The sequence below is a fragment of the Sciurus carolinensis genome, chromosome 7 (assembly GCF_902686445.1).
Source record: "Sciurus carolinensis chromosome 7, mSciCar1.2, whole genome shotgun sequence".
In the NCBI taxonomy this organism is placed as follows: Eukaryota; Metazoa; Chordata; class Mammalia; order Rodentia; family Sciuridae; genus Sciurus; species Sciurus carolinensis.
Genome location: NC_062219.1, coordinates 117,751,916 through 117,769,667, shown reverse-complemented (window position 1 = coordinate 117,769,667; position 17,752 = coordinate 117,751,916). Strand labels below are relative to the sequence as shown.

Below are 17,752 nucleotides of genomic sequence, written 5' to 3'. Positions count from 1 at the left end.
TCCCCCCAAGGCAGCCGGGCCTCCTCCTGCCCCCAGTGGGGGCTGTGCTTCTGCTTTAGGGCAGAGGGTGCACAGAGGCACCCCATTCTCCTTGTCACATGGGTACAGGATTTCCCCTAATGCCTGCACTTTCCTGGGCTCCCTTACCCTGCTCTGGGGGTCCCATTGTGACACAGTGGGCTCTTAGCCCTCCCAGCCCGTCTCCCTCTGCTGGCCGCAGCACCCAACCCTCTTTCCTCCTGGCCTCACACTGGGAGCGTGATCAACCCCCCACCTCTCACTGCAAACCCCACCTAACTTACTGACCACTGTCACCAGGAGTCTGGTCTTTACTATGGTTCTTCAGGCCTCCCAGCCCTGCCTGCCTCCTGAGGAGGGATTAACTGCACTCCAACAGGACCTCCACACGACCACTTCAAGTCCAAGTTGCCCCTCCCTACATTTTTTCTGCCACTATCAGAGGTGATGGCGCTGGCTGGAGGGCTTGTAATGCTAGGTAGCGGGCAGGCAGGTGGCACAATGTCTGCCTGCCTTCCCAGCTACCCCTTCACTCTCCCTTCTGAATGCTGTGCCGTGAACTTTTGAACATCTCTCCTTCCTTGATTCCTGAGCGCCTCTCCTGCTGCCCCTCAGTTAGTCAGACCATGACATTTACTCAGCAGACAGGAGCAGCCTGGTGTTCTTTATTGCCTCTCCCCTGGCTCCGGGGGGAGCCTGCAGGTGGGGGGCGGGCGACACATCAAGAGGCCTCACTCCAAGGCCTGAGTGGGGGAAGTGCCCCTGCACTTTGGTCCTCTTGCGACTTGACAGGCCTGCTTGGTTCTGACTAAGGAGCCGAGGGGAAGCCTGCAGTGGCTGTGGGGCATTGCAGACTCACATGGTCCAGTGGGCATAGACGAGAGCCAGGAGGATGAAGATGGCCACCGAGAGCAGCATGTTCTTCTGGTTCTCTTGCCGAAGCAACTTTAGTTCCTTCTCTGGGAGATAAAAGGGTACTTGGGTTGGGACAGGGAGTGGAGGCCCATCAGGGTTCTCCATTTCCAAAGTGGATACACACCACTGCAGCTAGAGCTGGCTCCCTCCAGTCTCTTTCTTATGCATAAAATTACCCTGTCCTTGACCTGCCCTGATCTCCATGACCTTTTAGCTACAGATTTTGGCCTCATAACAGTCCTGATGCCAAGGTTGTTCAACCAGGTTGAGGACAGGATGTGAAGGGTCACCAAAGAAGCCACACCTGAAAGCCAAGTTATGAGAGGGTGTAACATCAGGTGAGTCCTCACCTGTCAGTGGACTCTGGTGCTCATCCTCCCAGGAGTCTCACCAGCCAACTAGAAACTCAGAGGAGACCTGGGGACCTCCTTGAGCCAGACACTGGGTGGCCAGGTGGCACCATGTTTCTTGAGATCCTGTCCTCTGCTGGGTGCCCAGCTAAGCAGAATCTAGGGGTGCTGACAGGAGGCAGTCACTCTCACTGAAGAAGCCAGTCCTGCTCTTCTGTAGCCATACCCATACCATAGGGGCCCCTCCACATGACACGCAGGTGGCTGGTACTCCACGAAGGCTAACCTGAGTGGTGATGCTTTGAGACTGTGAAACTGCTAAGCTGGGGCCCCGCCCATCAGCATGTGCAAGGGAGGGAAGGGAGAGCAGGCCAGCTCTAGGCAGGCCAGACTGAGCCCAGGCCCAGGGCACCCCAGCCCAACCATGTCTTGGTTCAGTTTGGTCTTTCTGTATTGTTCCCTTGCCAGGCCTGGTCCTCCAGGGGAGAACGAACGGGACAAATCTGAAGAGGCTGCTACAGATCATGTTCCTTCTGCTCTCAGGGATCTGGTGCTATCAGCCAGCCACACTCCAGCTGCTTGCCCAGGCTGGGCTCTGCTCCCAGTGCCCAGAAGGTGGCAGCATTGCTCCACCCACAGAAGCTTTTCCTGCACCCAGGTGGGGGGCTATCTGTCACCTTAGTCCCACTCTAGTCACAGGGTGTTCCTGGTGAGGAGGGGGTTGTGGTGGCAGTGGGGGGAAGGAGGCAGGGGACCTGGCTACGCCCCACCCCTTCATCCCAGAGAGAAGACAGAGCCTTAGGTCATCCTCCTTCCCTTGGAACAAAGAACAGATCAGCTCTCCCACACTGCTGGTTCCTTCTGCTTCCTGGGGCTGGCTCTCAGCCACCTGGTTAGGTTCTCTGGGCTATCTGACCCCTCCCAGCCCCGGGGACTGGAGGGCAAGGCTGGCATCCGAAGGGAACTCTCTTACCGTAGTTGGAGGCTCTGCTCATTAGGCTGTTTTTCTCCTTCTCCAGAGACCGCCTGTGGGGGGGAGGAGATTCATGGCTCAAGCCCTTTCCTTCTATCCCACCTGGGGGCAGCCAGCACACAGGACAGTAAGAAAAGGGGACAAGTACCTAGGTCTCAGGAGTTGAAGTCAGAAGCTAGGGACCCAAACCCTCTGCCTCAAGCCTAATTCACTTTGGGGACTCAGGACAGACATGGGCAGGGAAGAGGAGGGCGGGGGTGGCTAGGCAGGAGCATTACCTGTCTTCTGGGCTCAGCTCTGCCCTGTAGAGTCTGGAGTTCACAGCCTCCAGGGCTCTGCGACACTGGGACAACTTTTCCTCTAGCCCATCGATCTGAAATACATGGCAGATGGAGACAGGTTGCAGAGCTCCACAGCTTTCAAAATGCTGGGATTGGGCAATTCTCAAACCCACTCCTGTCCTAGGCCATATTAACTTCCACTGGGCAGGGCACACAGGCACTGGTCCCTAGGGTGCCTTTGTTTTGTCGTCCTCCACCACTGCATCCTTCAGCTCTGAGCTCCAGCCTGAGTCCCACTGGGAACAGGGCAGTGGGTGTTGCTCGGGATCTCAGAGCCGTCCTCACCTGCTGGACTAAGCACAGGTGCAGGGCAGAGAGGAGCAGCCCCTTGGTCAGCTGTCACCCCAGCAAAGGCCCGCAATAGCAGCAAGCAGAGCCCCGACAGGGGCAGGCAGTGACCCCACAGGCATGTCCTGCAACCGAAGGCTCGAGGCTCCCAAGTGCTCTACCTGCAGGGTTGTTCAATCCCTGGGCAAAACGCAGAGGATTTTCTAACTGACATGCTTCATCTTAGTATCTTAGTCCAAGTTATAAGAACAGACGCTTCCTATGAGAATCAATGAAAATTAGCAGGAAAGAAGTGTAACTCAACACCACTTCTATTTCTTTCTGACTTGGTTCTTGTGCAAAAACAGTGCCCATCATCAAGGTAGCTGTAACTTGTGTGGCAAAATAGCTAAACTCCCGAAAGGCTGGTTGCCAGACATATCCTTTTCCATCCATAGTTCCAGAGGTGTGTTCTTGGGAAAATATTTGAGTTGTGGGAAAACTGCTTTGTGAAATACCAGAGCAGGTTGTGCAAGCCTGGGTCCTAGGATCACATGACAGTGAAAGCCCGTCCCCCCACCATCTGCCTCTGACCCGAGCCTCTACTCTGCCGGATCGGCTGTCTTTCTAGGTCTGGGTCTGCTTGCTCCACATCAGCCCTGGTAGCAGGAGTCTTGATTTTGGTGGCGGGGTTCCCGGGGCTGTGTCCTGCACAGCGGCTGACTGCACAGTGTTTGGAGCCCCACAGTATTCCGTTTTCCATCTCTGACTTGGCTCATTCTCACCACATCCCTGGGAGGGACAGCGAGCACGACCTCTATTTCACAAATGGGAGCACCTGGCTCCCCAAATGAACTGACTTTTCTGAGGAGTCAGTGGTGCCCCCGTCTCAGTCACTGCCAGCTCCGGGCAACACTCCTTTCTGGAGTTGCCTCCTGCAAGGAGGAACCTGGCCTTCCAGGCAGGCATCCCGGGACTGGGTGCCAGGAGAGTTGCATTTGAAATCTGTGGACCTCTGCACCCTCCCTGGCCAGCATCCATCTCAGTCACTTTTCCTCTTCCTGAGGCTTGGCCCAAATGACACACCACCCCCCACCTCCCCTTAGCCCCCACCACTGCAAAGTCAGCTTGGTTAAGCAGGGTCCTCTGGGAGGGACCAAATGCAGAGCCTTGAGTTAACTGCCTGGTTAATTGTGCTATTTCTCAGCTAATGGGCACCCAAAGGGAGGGCTGTCCTGGGAACAGCCCCAGCTAGGAGATGGGACTGTCCCTGGGGAGGCTAGAGGTCTTTCTAGAGCTGCAGAGCGGGGAAGGGAACAGGCTTAGGAGTCAGGCTTACAGGGCAACAGCAGATGCTAATGTTTCAGGCCACCACGCAGTCCACCCTTTATGGAACACTCCCTGACACATGGCCCAGCTTCCAGGGACAACTAACCATACCATGCACACACCCCACTTGCTGTGATGCTTTGCGGATTGCCTGGTGCAGTCTGAGTCCTAGGTTAGAACCCTTCCTGTGGCCCCTTCAGCCAGGCCCTGGTTTGTCATCCTAGGGAAGGCACAGATTGGGACTTTCCATCCCCAAACACCTCTGGAAGGCTACCAGGTGCCCAGACAAGTGCTAATCGTCTCAGAGCAAGGCCAGGAATTCATGCTAGGCAAAATTGAAGTTGGCAAACCCTAAGTAGCCAAGCCAATCTGTCATTATGCTCTGGACAGGGCCTGAGACGCTGGCAGTTGGGGGCCTTTATCTGAACAAGCCCAATTTATTTGCAGTTCCACTGAATATCTCCACTTTCATTTGCCACTTTTTAATGAGGCTTAAGCGGGCAAACACAAATCAAGGTTTAGGGACTCAAGTTCTAACCTCCCTCTATGAATATTTATGTCCTGCTGACAGCTCTCTCTGATTTTCTTCTAAATAGTGAGATCCCCTTCTTTACAACCCAGCTGCCTGATGTGGGCTGAGAGAGGCAAGGCTGAGCCTGTCAGAGGCTCTTCAGCAGGCCACAGACACATCCTCAGAAGGTGACCCTGCTGGGTCCTCAGCTCTGGGCCTGGCTCAGGAAGCTGGCAACCAAACACCCTGTAGCACTGTGAAGCAGAAGCCAGCTCTCAGCAGTTGTAATAATGGGGAAAGAGACTCTGGGGGACCTGGCTGCAGAGGAGGCAGGAAGGGAGGGTCAGGATACTTCTTTTGGTTGTGACTGCAATCAGGAATGGTGGCTACAGAGCTGACCAAGCAAGTTGGGTCCAGAAAGGTGGGAAAGGACCTGGGAAATGGGCCTTAAAGGAAGTCCCAAGCTGAGTGTTCTCTCAGCTCTCAACTATACCACATGAATTATGCACTTTGCAGACTATAGGCAACACGGAACAAGATAGCCAGGACTCGAAAACAAGGGGGTTAGAACCAGAATAAGTAGGAAAATGTCAGGAGTATTCTAGAAGTGTAAAGATCAGAGTTGGGCAAGCAGCTGGGAGGCCAAGTGCCCAAAAGCCTGAAATCACGGTTCCGTGTTAAGTGTACTGGTAGGACTCGGGCCACAATCAGCATCCTGGCAGTCATTCATGTTCGTGTGACTGGTGAGTTCCCTAGTTCCATGCCTCAGGTGACTCATGTAAAAATAGAATCATCATGTTTCGCATCGCAGAGCGTGAGGATGATGTGATGCAATATGGTGCTGATGACAGAGGCTCACACAGTGAGTGTTTGCTACCAGCAGAGAATGGTTTTCACTGGGTCTTTAGGGAATAAAAACCAAGTTACTGGTGGCAAGAGTAAGAGAGGTTCTCTCTGCAGCACAGGGGAAGAGGACTTCCTGGTTTGCTGGCAGCAGCAGAGGCAGGAGTGCCTCCGGCTCAGATCTCACCATTTCTCAGCCTATCTAGGGCTTCACAGCAGGAGACCTACAGGGTGGACCATGAGGACAGCAGCACCTCCACTGGCCAGCCCGCCAGCTAGCTCAGGACACGGCACACTGGGAACCTGTGTGTTCTACCCAGGGATGGAGATGGGCTGGGTTCTGAAGCCGGGGCTCATCGCACCAAGGATAAAAGAGCTAGGTAGTGTTGTAGGCGGAGCAGAGGGCTGAGATCTGAGGGCCTGACGGCAAGACCTGGGGTTCACTTGCACCATGGCTCCAGGGACCGTGTCTCCAGCTAAGAAGCAGACATGTGAGGCCCAGGGACCACAGACCCAACTGGAGGTATTGGACCAACTCCAGTAGGAAGGGAAGGTTACACTCTGAAAGCCATCAAGCCCCCCAGAACCCTTGCCTGGCAGGCTGGAAAGTGGCAGGAAGATTTGTGGTTGGGACTTGCCTGGAGCTCTAGGGGGCAGCAGTGGAGGTCATGACTGTCACTGACAAAGTGGAAACCGTGAAAGTGGGTACCTCATTCAGGCCGAGTGTGGACAATAACACTAAGAAGCATCTGGGTTATATTTACACTCAGAAAATCAAGGTCAGTTATTTCAAAGGGGAAAAAAAAAAAGCACTGTGTCCAAGTCCTTGGGATGAGCCAGCAGGTAAAACAGGGCTGTAGTCTGCAGGTTGGCAAAGGGACCCCAGGAAATAAAGGTGGTGGTAAGAGTTCCCTCTAAGTTAGAAAACAGTGCCTTGTGGCACCTCAGGGACTAAGGACTTGGTGGGTCCCGTGCAAGCCGTTTGGGGGCAGTGAGACAGGTGGATGAGCACACAGAGTGTTCTGTGGGAGCTCTGTTCTTGACCTAGAGACCAGCCGTGGCTAAAACCTGTCTGCAGGACCTGCTGGGAGTCGGCCAAGGCAGGGGAAGCATGGAAAGAAAGAGGGAAAGAGGTAGAGCGTGGGCGTGGGTTGGGGTGGAGGAGCATCCCTCAAGAAGATGGAAGTCGAAGTTTCTGGGGAGGGCGCTGGGGCTGGGGATCCAATAAGTCTGCACTTTAACAGAAAAGCTCCAGGAAAGCCAGCGCAGTGGGAATGAGCCCGGCTGCTCTTCCTCATCCAAGCACGGATTTGACTTGGGAATCGAAACCTGGTGGGTGGCTTGGAGCAGCAGGAAAGGCAGCAGGCTCAGTGTGAGGCCAAGGAGCCTCCACAGAGGAGGGAGGCTCCCTGCAGAAGAGCAGGAAGACCTGAGGGCAGCCTGGCAGTGAGGTTGGTGGGGGCCACAGGGTGGGCCTGAGGGGCACTACGGACAGGGCTCCAGTCAAGCAGGGCCTTTGCTCCTCCTGGCAGGTGCCAGGGAAAGACTTCCTTCCAGTCACTGGGAAAAAGACTTCCTGCAGCTTCCCTGAGCCTCTCTGCTCCGTGGTCTCAGCTGGCGGTTCAGCAGCCCCAGGCCAGATAAACACAATCCCCTCTGCTGTACAGACTTGGGGAATATCACCTCACTCTTGGAGCTTTAGGGAAGTCTCCCTGGGGTCCTATATGCCATAAAACCACTGTGTTAAGAGAAACTGTAAAATTCATCTGAAATCCCCATGAGGCATCTTTTCAGGAGTGTGGAGCCTCCAGGAATCAAAGCCCTGAATGAGGCTCTTTGGAGGTAGGGGACCTTGCTCCGCTCCACAGATAACTGCCTGAGTGCACTGGTCAGGTCAGGCCCTGCAGGGTGCCAGCTCCAGGTGTGGCTGCAGGGAGGGGCTCATGGGGAGAGGTCCAGAGCAGCTTTTATTCTGCCCACAAGCAAGAGTCAGCAAAAGCCCTGGGCTGTCCTTTGCTCCATTTTCCTATTGAGAGTGGGGTGGGGTGCTGAATGGTGCTCCCCCAGGGCATTTTTTTTTTTTTGGGTGCTGGGGATCGAACCCAGGGCCTTGTGCTTGCAAGGCAAGCACTGTATCGACTGAGCTATCTCCCCAGCCCTCCCCCAGGGCATTTTAGACAGCCTAGGAGGTGGCCCTCTGCCCAACCCCTAATGAACTATGGTCCAGGGTCAGCACAGAAGTCACCCTCAGGGCCCAGCTCTGGGCCATACAACCGGCTGGGATTTCTGGTTTAGAAAGTGGCTTCCTGTCTTGCTGAGTCTTGCTCCTGGGCTCTCTGACCAGTGAGTGACAGAGGGGGCTGGGACCAGGTTTGCCTCCAGGCTCAGGTAGTGGCTGGCCACAGGGTGTACCCTGTACCTGCCTGGCCAGGTCTTGCTGGCATTGAGAACTTCTAATAAAGAGCATGGTGCCGGGCACCTGAGCTGAGCTCAAGTCATGCAGTCTCATGTGTTTGGATGATACAGCATGAGTCAAAGCAGTTTCTGGAAACCAAAAGTCCATGCAAGACTAAACCACCACGACAGTAGCCACCAATACTTCTGCAGCGTGCCCCAGATGCCACATGCTGCTCCAGGCACCTCACATGTATCAACTCACATTTGGCTTGCAACAAAAGGGGGGGGGGGGCGGGGGGGATAAGTCTTCGCATCTGCATTTTACAGATGAAGAAATGATGCAACTGAAGTAACTTGTGTAGTTTCACACAGGGGAAGCTAGGTGGACCAAGTCTGTGCCCTTTAAATCACCACCCCATAACTAGAAAGCAGAGAAATATGGGTTCCTGGTGACTCCTAGTGCCAGGGCATGACCTGCACACTTTATGCTCTGGGCCAGGCAATCTGTGGGCAGCTGCATGTATGTTATTCCATGTTTGCATCCACCCTGCAAGGAAGAGGCTGTCCCCACTGTACAAGGCACAAATTTCCAGCACAGACTAGCAGTAACCCGCTGTGTATCTGGGAAGTGGAAGGACTGGGACCTGAGTCTGGGTTTCTCTGGTCTTGGGCTCAGGCTCTCCAATATTTCATGGAAATATTCAAAGCAAAGGGTTCTGGGAATGGTCACTCCATGCCTCAGCTGAAGCCCATCTGGGCATGCTGACCTGGCCTCAACTGATCCTCTATCCTGAATGACCTTGGCAGGGCTTCGTTTGGTCTCAGTCCAACAACAGACATGCTGCAAGGGAAGGGCCTCATTGGAATCCACATGCTTTGCAACACAGGGGCCAGGAGCCCCTCATGCTGTGCTGACTCCCTGCTTCACAGAATCCCAGGTACCTGCCCCCAAATCACCCAAATGTCAGTTCATGCTCCAAAACCCAGACAAAAGATCCAGTTTCAAGAAGGAAAAGCTGGGCTAACTGGGCATAAGCCCTTCCAGCCCCAAGGGCACCAAGCCTTCCTCTTCTTAACCCACAGCCTGGAGAATGGCATCAGCTGTTTCTTCTCCAGGCCCAGCAGCCTCGGAACTGGGTTTCTAGAAATCCACTCATTTTCACACGTCAGGAAGCCCCAGGACGTTTATTATGAGTAAAGGAGCCAGAGGACCTGCCCAGATGGTCCCTGGCAGAAGCACTGGGGCTTTCCATCTGGGGCCTCCAGGCCACACAGCCAAGTCACATGAGGGTCACAGGCCTCAATTTTCCAGATGACCAGGCTCAAACCCCAAAGGGCCCATTCCCCTGACACCACCTAAGGGATGCTTTTCTGTGAAGGAGGCTTGCAAGTCTCTTTGAGGGCGGAAAACAAACCTAGGAGTCCCCAACCTGGAGGCCCCAAGCAGCAGCTTCTCGCCCAGGCTGAGCAGATGAAGACAGCAAGCCTTCCCAGATTTTAATCAGTGATCAATTTTCAGGAAGAGGGGAATGAGCTAAAGGGCTTGCCATCTCTGGACACTCATCCAACCCCAGGGCAGGAAGGTGAGGGGCCCTGCTGTGGTCCGCAAGAGCTCTGAGGCTGGAGTTGGAGACGGAGGCGGAGCGGCTTTGGAAGTGGAGCCACAGGTCCATCCTTGCCTCAAGCCTTCAGCGGTCCTTGGGCCAAAATGTTGTTTGGGGTTTGTTTTCTCTTCTCTCCCCAAATATATATTTTTGATAAATTAGCAAAAGCTTCTTCATCACTGAAAGGCTCAAAGCACTTTTCAAGAACTGGCATCCACCCCGTGCCTTATGAATTCATTAATTAAGATGCTGGCAAACAGCCACTCCACACCCGCTGACATCCAGCCGCGTCAGGTAATGAGGTTTTAGTCTCCTGACCCCCGTCAAGTGGAGCAGAGCCAGACACAGGCTGCTGAGAGAAATCACCTGCCCAATGGCGACCTGTCGCTTTTGCCTGGCAGCAGGTGAGGCTCATTTACTGGTCAGTGGGTCCTGAACATTCTCTGCACGCCTTTCCTCCCCAGGAAGGTGGCTCTAACTGTGGGTTCTGCTGCAGCCTCCTAATCTCTGCCCACTGAACCACTCGGCTAGGCCCATATGTCAAGGTGGAAGGTTCAAGTGGCTCCTCCTGTCACGCAAGCCAATTCAGCAAACATTTACTGATGATCCACTAAGCTGTTTCTAAAAAACTGCCCCGTGCCCTGCCTGTCCCAGAACAACTGAGATAGTCTTCATTCACACTTGCTGCTTCTGCCCCTTCCTGCCCTCAGGGAGCTTATGGCAGGAGCTGACATCAAACAAATCATTACAAGTGTCAAGATTCCTTTCCTCCTCATAGAAAGCTTTAATGTTTTTATTTGAAAACTTTTCCTTCTTACAGCAGATACTGTTAGTTGGCCGAATTAGCACCCATTCCCAACCCCTCCTCCTTTGCTCACCTCCACTACAGAATACGGAAAAGTGCAACAGATACTTTCCTAGCCTCATTGCCACTAGGGTTGGTCACGATGAGATGTTCCAGAAGTCAGCTGGGAGAATCCTGGGAGAGCTTATATTTTGATAATGAAAGTGACAAATAGTGTTGGTACTCCTTTCTCCTTCCTGACTTAAAGCTGAACATGACTGGAGCTGTGGCAGCTATTTTGTGACCATGAGGGGATAGCTAAGGGAATAAAGAAATACTAGCTGTGACATAGCTGAGCTTTTGAATCAATGCCAGTAGCCACCTACCTACATATTTCGATGGGGGAAAAAATAGTAGAATCCTATTTGCTTAAGTCAATCCTATTTGCTTAAGTCACTAAGGTCAGTTTTCTGTAACTTGTAACTAAAAAGTTTTCCAGATTTCTGTACTAGGGATCCCCTAGTACAAAGACACCAAAACATCTGTTAAATTAAGATCAACTGTCCAATGAAATGAGGATGAACAGTCTGGCTGTAAAAGTATGACGACCAAATAGTAGCTTATTACTATCAGAGACTGAAAAACACAAATAAGTTTGACATCAGTCACAATCTTCCTATAAGTTTAGACTGAAATGCATCCTTTCCCTCCTCCCTCATGTTTAAATCAGTACCAGGTTGGTGATTCTCACCTGAACTATAATTTTCTCTTGTTATTCAGAATAAACTTTCCAAAGCTAAAACTCATAGCCAATTTTGTGTCCCTTCCCCCCAACTCTGAGATCTCACAAGGTGGCAAATGAGTCAGGTAAAAAGATCTCCCAAGGAACCACAAGTGGGGGAGGCTAGAAGGTGCCTTAGTTGTCCTAAGAGGTGACTGCCCGGTACAGCTGGCCTGCATCCGACCTGAGGGTGAGAGCTGTCTGCTTGGTAATTGCTTCATTACAACAAGTGGAGACTGTTTGCAGGTGCTGAGATCACTCACTTGTGGGGGTTTTATTGCACTCGTCAGATTAACAAACATTTTTGATTAAATCACCACTTCATTGGCTCTGAGCACACGACTTTTAATAAGAGGACAATATCTACTGCTACTGAGCATCAGTGCACATTCAATACTCAGACCCGCTGGGGGCAACAGAGGAGCGAGGAGGGGAGGCAGCCAGATGCCAGGATTTTTCCAAGGCACAGAGTTACAATTTTCAAATTCTTGACTATCCAAGCAAAAAGTAACTTTAGATACCAGTATGGAGAATATCTATATATTTATGTAGATCTTCATATATCTATATACATGTTTTAAAAAATCTATATAAAATGTGTGGGTATATAGAGATACAAAAAGGGTTCAAAAAAGAGCGAATCTGCCTCAGTAAAAGGCACTAGAATAAATGGCCTATCAAAAACACTGTGTCAAAACTCAAAAGCCAAACAAGACATTGTGATCTTTATTTGGACACAGTGAATTTATAACTACTGGTGAAGCTCAAGTCTGTTGTGTTATAGATGAGGAAACTAAACCCCAAACAAGGGGGTTGACCAGCCATGCAAAAGGACTGCAAAGGGTGAGAATAAGAAAGAGCTGCTGTTTATCAATTACCCACCCTGTGCCAGGCACATGCTAGGCACTTTACACACTATCTCATTTAATCCTCAAACCACACCCTAAGGTGAGGGGCTAACTGCAGTAAAGATGGCAGCCTGTCTGCCAAAACACACTAGCCCCTTCCTCAACACTAATGGAGCTGTAGCTGGGCATGGGGCTCCTGGGTGGTGAGTACATTTCCCAGTCCCCATTGCATCTTGGCTCCCGACAACGGAAAATGCAGTTTGGGCCCAGGATCCTTAAGACAGTGGGTGCTTCTTCCATTTTCTCTTTCCCTGGCAGTGGAAACATCAATGGATGGTGTACTGGTTTCATCGATAAGGTGATAACAAGACTCAGGGAGATGGCAGAGCCACAAGGTAATGGGAATCTGGCAGAACCACTACCTTCTTTAGATTGTGGGTTGACAGATGACAGTCTGGGGGCCAAAGATGGTCTACTTCCTGTTTTTGTATTTAAAAAAAAAAAAAAAAAAATTTTTACTGGAATAATGCTACACTTGCTCACTTACAAAGAGCCAGTGGCTACTTCTGTGTTCCAATAGCCTATATGTGTACAAGTGTTTCTTGTTATTCATAGTAATTATATCCTATAAAACACTACCAAGGGCTGGGATGTGGCTCAGTGGTAGAACACTTGCCAAGCATGTGTGAGGGTCTGGGTTCAATTTCAAGTACTGTCCAAACAAATAAAAAGTAAAAATCAAGCACGGTGGTACATGACTATAATCCCAGCTACTCAGGGGGCCAGAGCAGGAGGATGGCAACTTTGAGGCCAGTCTCAAATTAAGAAATAAAAAAGGATGGGGATGTAGCTCAGTGGTAGAGTGCTCCTGGGTTCAATCCCTAGTCCTGCAAAACTATATATTTAAAAATTAAGTAAACACCAACACTGAATTAGCAAAGGTTCCTGTTAGCCTCTGGCAACAATGTTTTCATCAACTGACTGACACACAACTTTTGTGCTTCTGCTTAAATGGCTCTTATTTAATATACAGTTGATTCATTAACATTGAACTCATGACCAACAGCACCTTATAATGCTGAGTTACAACACGTCTGAAAAAAAGTTTAACTAGCCCATTTTGCTCTATAAAGCACATCACAGCCTTCAAACACCAGACAACACTTTAGCATTAAGCTTGGGGGGGTCATCTGAAACAGCTAAATCACCAATAAAAAGCACAAAATACAAAAAAAAAAAAAAAAAAAAAAAAAAAGACACTATACAGACCATAAAAAAAAAGAACATTTGTTTGCACTACAGTAGCTCAAACAAAGGCAGAACATTCCTTTTTTGACCTTAGCTGGAAATGTGAATTTCAGGAGACTCAAATTTTTTTTTATGCTGCCTTTTATTTGCCTGTGAATGATGCAAAAGAGTACTGATTTGGGGGCTACAAATACCTTTGTGTATATAGGCAAATTTGCAAATATGAAATCTGTGAATAATATGGATCAATTGTAGTTATTCCAGAGACCATATAGTCTGCAAAGCCTTTACAGACCAGGTCTGTTGACCCCTGCTCTAGCCTGTTAAAGAAAATGACAAACTTTCTTGCTCCTGAAGTCACTAAGTTTTGGGATTTCTCTGTTATAGCAGCCTATTGTGCTCTAATACAGGCTATGTCATTTCGGCCACTAGGGGCCATCTCATTTTGCCATTCATACTCTTTTTTAGAAGATGATTCACATTTCAAACAACTTTTTTGTACCAAGCAGGCCAATATTTCTCAAGACATGTTACTAATATGGCCTTTATCAGTGTGGATGTATATGGCTTATAAAAATGCAGAGTCCTTGTCAAAAATTTCTATTAATGTCCCACTGAGTGATTAGGGACGGGGGAAAGACTTCGATTCTCCCTTTTTAACAAGCTCTACAGATGACTGTATGCATTCTTAAATATGACAATCACTGAACTAGGTATTAAGCCCAAAGAAGACCTTACCTCTCTCACAACCTCTGGGAGGGTGCTCAAAGGGAACTGAAACACGCTGCACTTTCTGAAAGACCACTTGTGCTGGATTCTTGGCTCCATCACCTCCACTACATCCATCTGGGTTTCGCCTGAACCTCATCTGCACACACCTCTCAGGCATGCAGTGAGGAACCACGGAGAGTGCAGGTGAAAGGAGCATATACTACTTACTCTGCATCCGCTGGTTTTCTTTCCACATGTTACCACTTCTAGAATTCTCTTTATAAATTCCCAAAGACTCTCCAAATACTTTCCAAGCGACAAGCTTTGGTGCTCTGGAGGAACGTTTTCCCATCTTCGGGGATATTAAGTCACTAATAATACCCCGAACAGCTCTTCTTTGGGTCCAAGTCTTTGGGGGTTCCCCTCAACCACAGGTGTCCACGCCTTTGGCGTCCGCAAGTCCCTTTGGATCCCTTTTTATTTATATGTCTCCCTCAGGTCCTCCTTAATCCCGTGTCCCCTCTTTTCTGCGCCCCACCCTCCTTGGGGTTCCCTTTCACTCCCAGGTCTCTTCCCCTCCGCACGTCCCTGCCCCCAGGCCTTCCTAAGGTGCCCGCGGCGTGCCCCCTTACCTCTGGGCCCCCTCACCTCCAGCACGCGTCGGGTCCTCCCACCCCTGCTTCCTCCCTTTGGCCCACCCTCCAAACTTGCCACCAGACCGACCCATTACCCTGCAGCCGGGAGAAGGCAACTAACGATGTGACCCAACTCTCATTTCTCCCCTCACCTCGAGAGCGACGCCCAGATTCTCCCGCTTCTTTTTAGTCATGTTGCTTGCTGGGATCCCCCAGTCATCACTGGACACGCCCACTAGGGCGCACCACGCACGCGCACGTCCGCGTGCTTCTCTTTCATTGGTCCCCGAGGCAGCGGGAGGCGGGGCTACTGCAGTCGCCATCTTGTTGAGGGGCGCGTCACCCTTGGCGCAGCCATATTTATGAGGGGCAGCGTGCTGTTTGAAGCCTCAGTTTAAGGAAAGGGAGAGGATAAGGCCTAGGGAGGGGCAGTGGCCCATCAATGGGTGGAAGCCGCTTTACATCACTGAGCGTCTTTTTAATCCTTTTTCTTTGTTTGGTACTGGGGATTGAACCATGGGCTCTTTACCACTGAGCTACATATGCCCTTTTTATTTTTTATTTAGAGGCAGGGTCACAGCTAGGTTGCCCCGTCTGATCTCCAACTTGCAGTCCTCCTGCCTCAGCCTCCCGAGTTGCTGGGATTATAGGCATGCCCACCGCGCCAGGCTGAGAGCCGTTGTTTTAAACCTCACCTTCTGTGCCCTTCATCCTTTAGCGATCACCCTACCCAGTTTTAGGCCAACCTTTCCGCTTCCATTCAAATTAAGGCCCAACCTGTAGCACTCTTCCTTCCCGAAGCCCCTACTTTGAACCTCTCTGCATTAGAATCTGATAATGAGCTTCTATTGCTAGCCCTCCTTTTTGTCTTGTATTCTTACTCATTTCGCTCTTTCTTTTCATTGTAGGACAAGAACAGTTTACAAACATCACAGAAAACTTGTAAATGAGAAGCAGCATCCTTTATTCTGTCAATCTAACCAGCTTCCACCTTTGTTTCAGTGTGTTCCCTTCCAGGCTAGAATTCACGTATAGTGTTTTATACTGTTGAAATCCTATTGTACAGCACACTGTAGACCCGTGGCCCTTGAAATGTTGTAACTGTGACCCCCTTCATAAAAAATATATATTTCATACCATGGTCCAGTTACCGTATAACAGAAGTCAAAGTTTCACAATTAGTATCTTTACCATCTGTGATGCACTGTAATATTTTCTATTATAGTCTATTTGATTTTCTTTTCTTTCTTTCTTTTTTTTTTTTTTTTTTTTTTTGCAGTGCTGGGGATTGAACCGAGGGCCTTGTGTGTGCAAGACAAGCACTCTACCAACTGAGCTATATCCCCAGCCCCAGTCTATTTGATTTTGGAAAAAAATTAGTAGCAGGAAATTTAACAAGTTGGTACTCACTAATGGAGGGCAAAGTACAATATGAAGAACACTGTCCATAGACATTTTTCCACATCTTCAAAATCATTGTTTGGATGATGCCACCAGATGAATACATGCCCCTTCCTCCCTTTTTTTAAGTGCTGGGAATTGAACCCAGCACTGCACCCATGCTAGGCAAGTGCTCCACCACTGAGCGACACCCGCAGCCCCAGAGCATTCCTGCATTGGACATTATTGTATAGGTCAGAACCTCCAGACAGTGTTTAAGCAAGCATATCTGTACACAGAGCTCAGTCCTTCTGTATTCTTTAAGATAAATTCACAAAAGTGGAATTAGTGGGTCAAATATTATGAGGCCAGAATCAGAGCACCTTATTTCCCGACCAGTTATCTCTCCTTTGGAGTCTGGGTTTCTCTGTGTGAATAATAACCTCAACTCAGTGTTTGGGGGGAAAAACATTTTCAGATCTGTGTTGTCCCCTTGACAGAGCTCTCGAATGATGGAGCTGGAAGAACCTGAGATATCATCTCACTTGGCCGCCTGGCTGCTGGCCACAGAGGGAAAGTGCAGTAAATTCTGTCCGAGCAGGCCACCGACTGTTGAGCAGTTGTTGAGTGTGGTTCTCAGCTTAATGCTCAGCACAGGAAAAACATACTCAAGAACACTGTCCATCAACTGTCAATCAACAACATTTATTGTCAGAACACTCTTCACAGCATTGGTTCCAGTCCCAGAAAAACCAGACTCTGTGCTTCCCAATTATCACAGGCACCGACCCAGGGGAGGTGAGAAGAGGAGGAAAAACACTGTGTTCTTTTAGAAGTGGCTCCTTCTGCATTTGTTTGGCACCAAGAAAAAGCCACAGAGATCTGGGTGTGCCTCCTGCCAGTCCCATCTCCTTCTCCCATTTCCCTAATGGGCAAGCTGTTCTCCACTAGAGCTTTGCATTTTTCCAACCAAATCTTGTCCCACGAGCCTGAGGATGGGACAAAGTACTTGACATGGAGCTAGGACAGGAGGCGTGTCTGTGGGTTGTGGTGGATGATGGGGTGGGGAGCACTCTTTGAGTGAGTCTGACCTGGATTCCAATCCCAGCTCTGCCACTTAGCCGCCATGTGGGGTTGTGCAAGGTAGTCAAGCTTGCTAAGCCTCAGTTTCCACGCATTTTTTGTGGGGGTGGGGGGTACCAGGGATTGAAACCTGGGTTACTTAACCACCAAGCAACATCCCCAGCCCTTTTTAATATTTAGAGACAGAGTGTCACTGAGTTGCTTAGGGCCTTGCTAAGTTGCTGAGGTTGGCCCCAAGCTTGTGATCCTCCTGCCTCAGCCTCCTGAGCTGCTAGGATTACAGGTGTGCACCACCATGCCCTGCTCCACACCTATCCAATGAACTCACCATGGCAGGAGTTGCAGGGTCATTGTGACGACGTCGGAGCTGTGTCTTGAGAGAGACCAAGAGAGACAGCAGGACGGATGAGTCTGCTGCCAGCTTTTCATTACAGGGTTTTGCTTAGCAATTGTTGCTGTTTATATTTTTGGTGTTTGGATACTGGTGTCTCTTGGCTTTAACATGACTATATTTTTGTTGAGTTTGGGGCTAATACATGGGTGGTTTCCTGCTCTCACTGTGGTTCACTGCAGAGGGCAGTCCCAGCAGCCACAAGCATCTCTCCACAGAGGGACAACACCTCGCCACCTCCCTACTTGTCCATCAATCCGTACCCACAGCAGTGACCTTCAGAGTGTGCGGGAGGATGCAGGCACCTCAGGGATTCCATCGAGGTCCTTCCATCCCCCTGGCT

General features: G+C 50.3%; 1 protein-coding gene across 1 annotated transcript; it reads right to left on the bottom strand.

Annotated features, from left to right (window-relative positions):
* Window positions 1-642: 642 nt before the first annotated feature.
* Ccdc167 (coiled-coil domain containing 167) lies at window positions 643-14,801 on the bottom strand. Its single transcript, XM_047558489.1, has 4 exons — window positions 14,708-14,801; window positions 2,535-2,629; window positions 2,257-2,309; window positions 643-977 (listed from the first exon to the last, which is right to left on the bottom strand). The coding sequence occupies exons 1-4, from the start codon at window positions 14,747-14,749 to the stop codon at window positions 874-876; spliced, it is 294 nt and encodes a 97-aa protein (XP_047414445.1). The 5' UTR covers window positions 14,750-14,801; the 3' UTR covers window positions 643-873.
* Between the last annotated feature and the right edge of the window lie 2,951 nt (window positions 14,802-17,752).

Excerpts from the sequence above, each read along its gene's own strand:
- Ccdc167 (XM_047558489.1), bottom strand. The coding sequence starts at position 14,749 with ATGACTAAAAAGAAGCGGGAGAATCTGGGCGTCGCTCTCGAG. Across the intron at positions 2,310-2,534 it reads GAGCTGAGCCCAGAAGACAG|GCGGTCTCTGGAGAAGGAGA; the intron begins GTAATGCTCCTG and ends TCCCCCCCACAG. Across the intron at positions 978-2,256 it reads GAGCAGAGCCTCCAACTACG|AGAAGGAACTAAAGTTGCTT; the intron begins GTAAGAGAGTTC and ends TTTATCTCCCAG.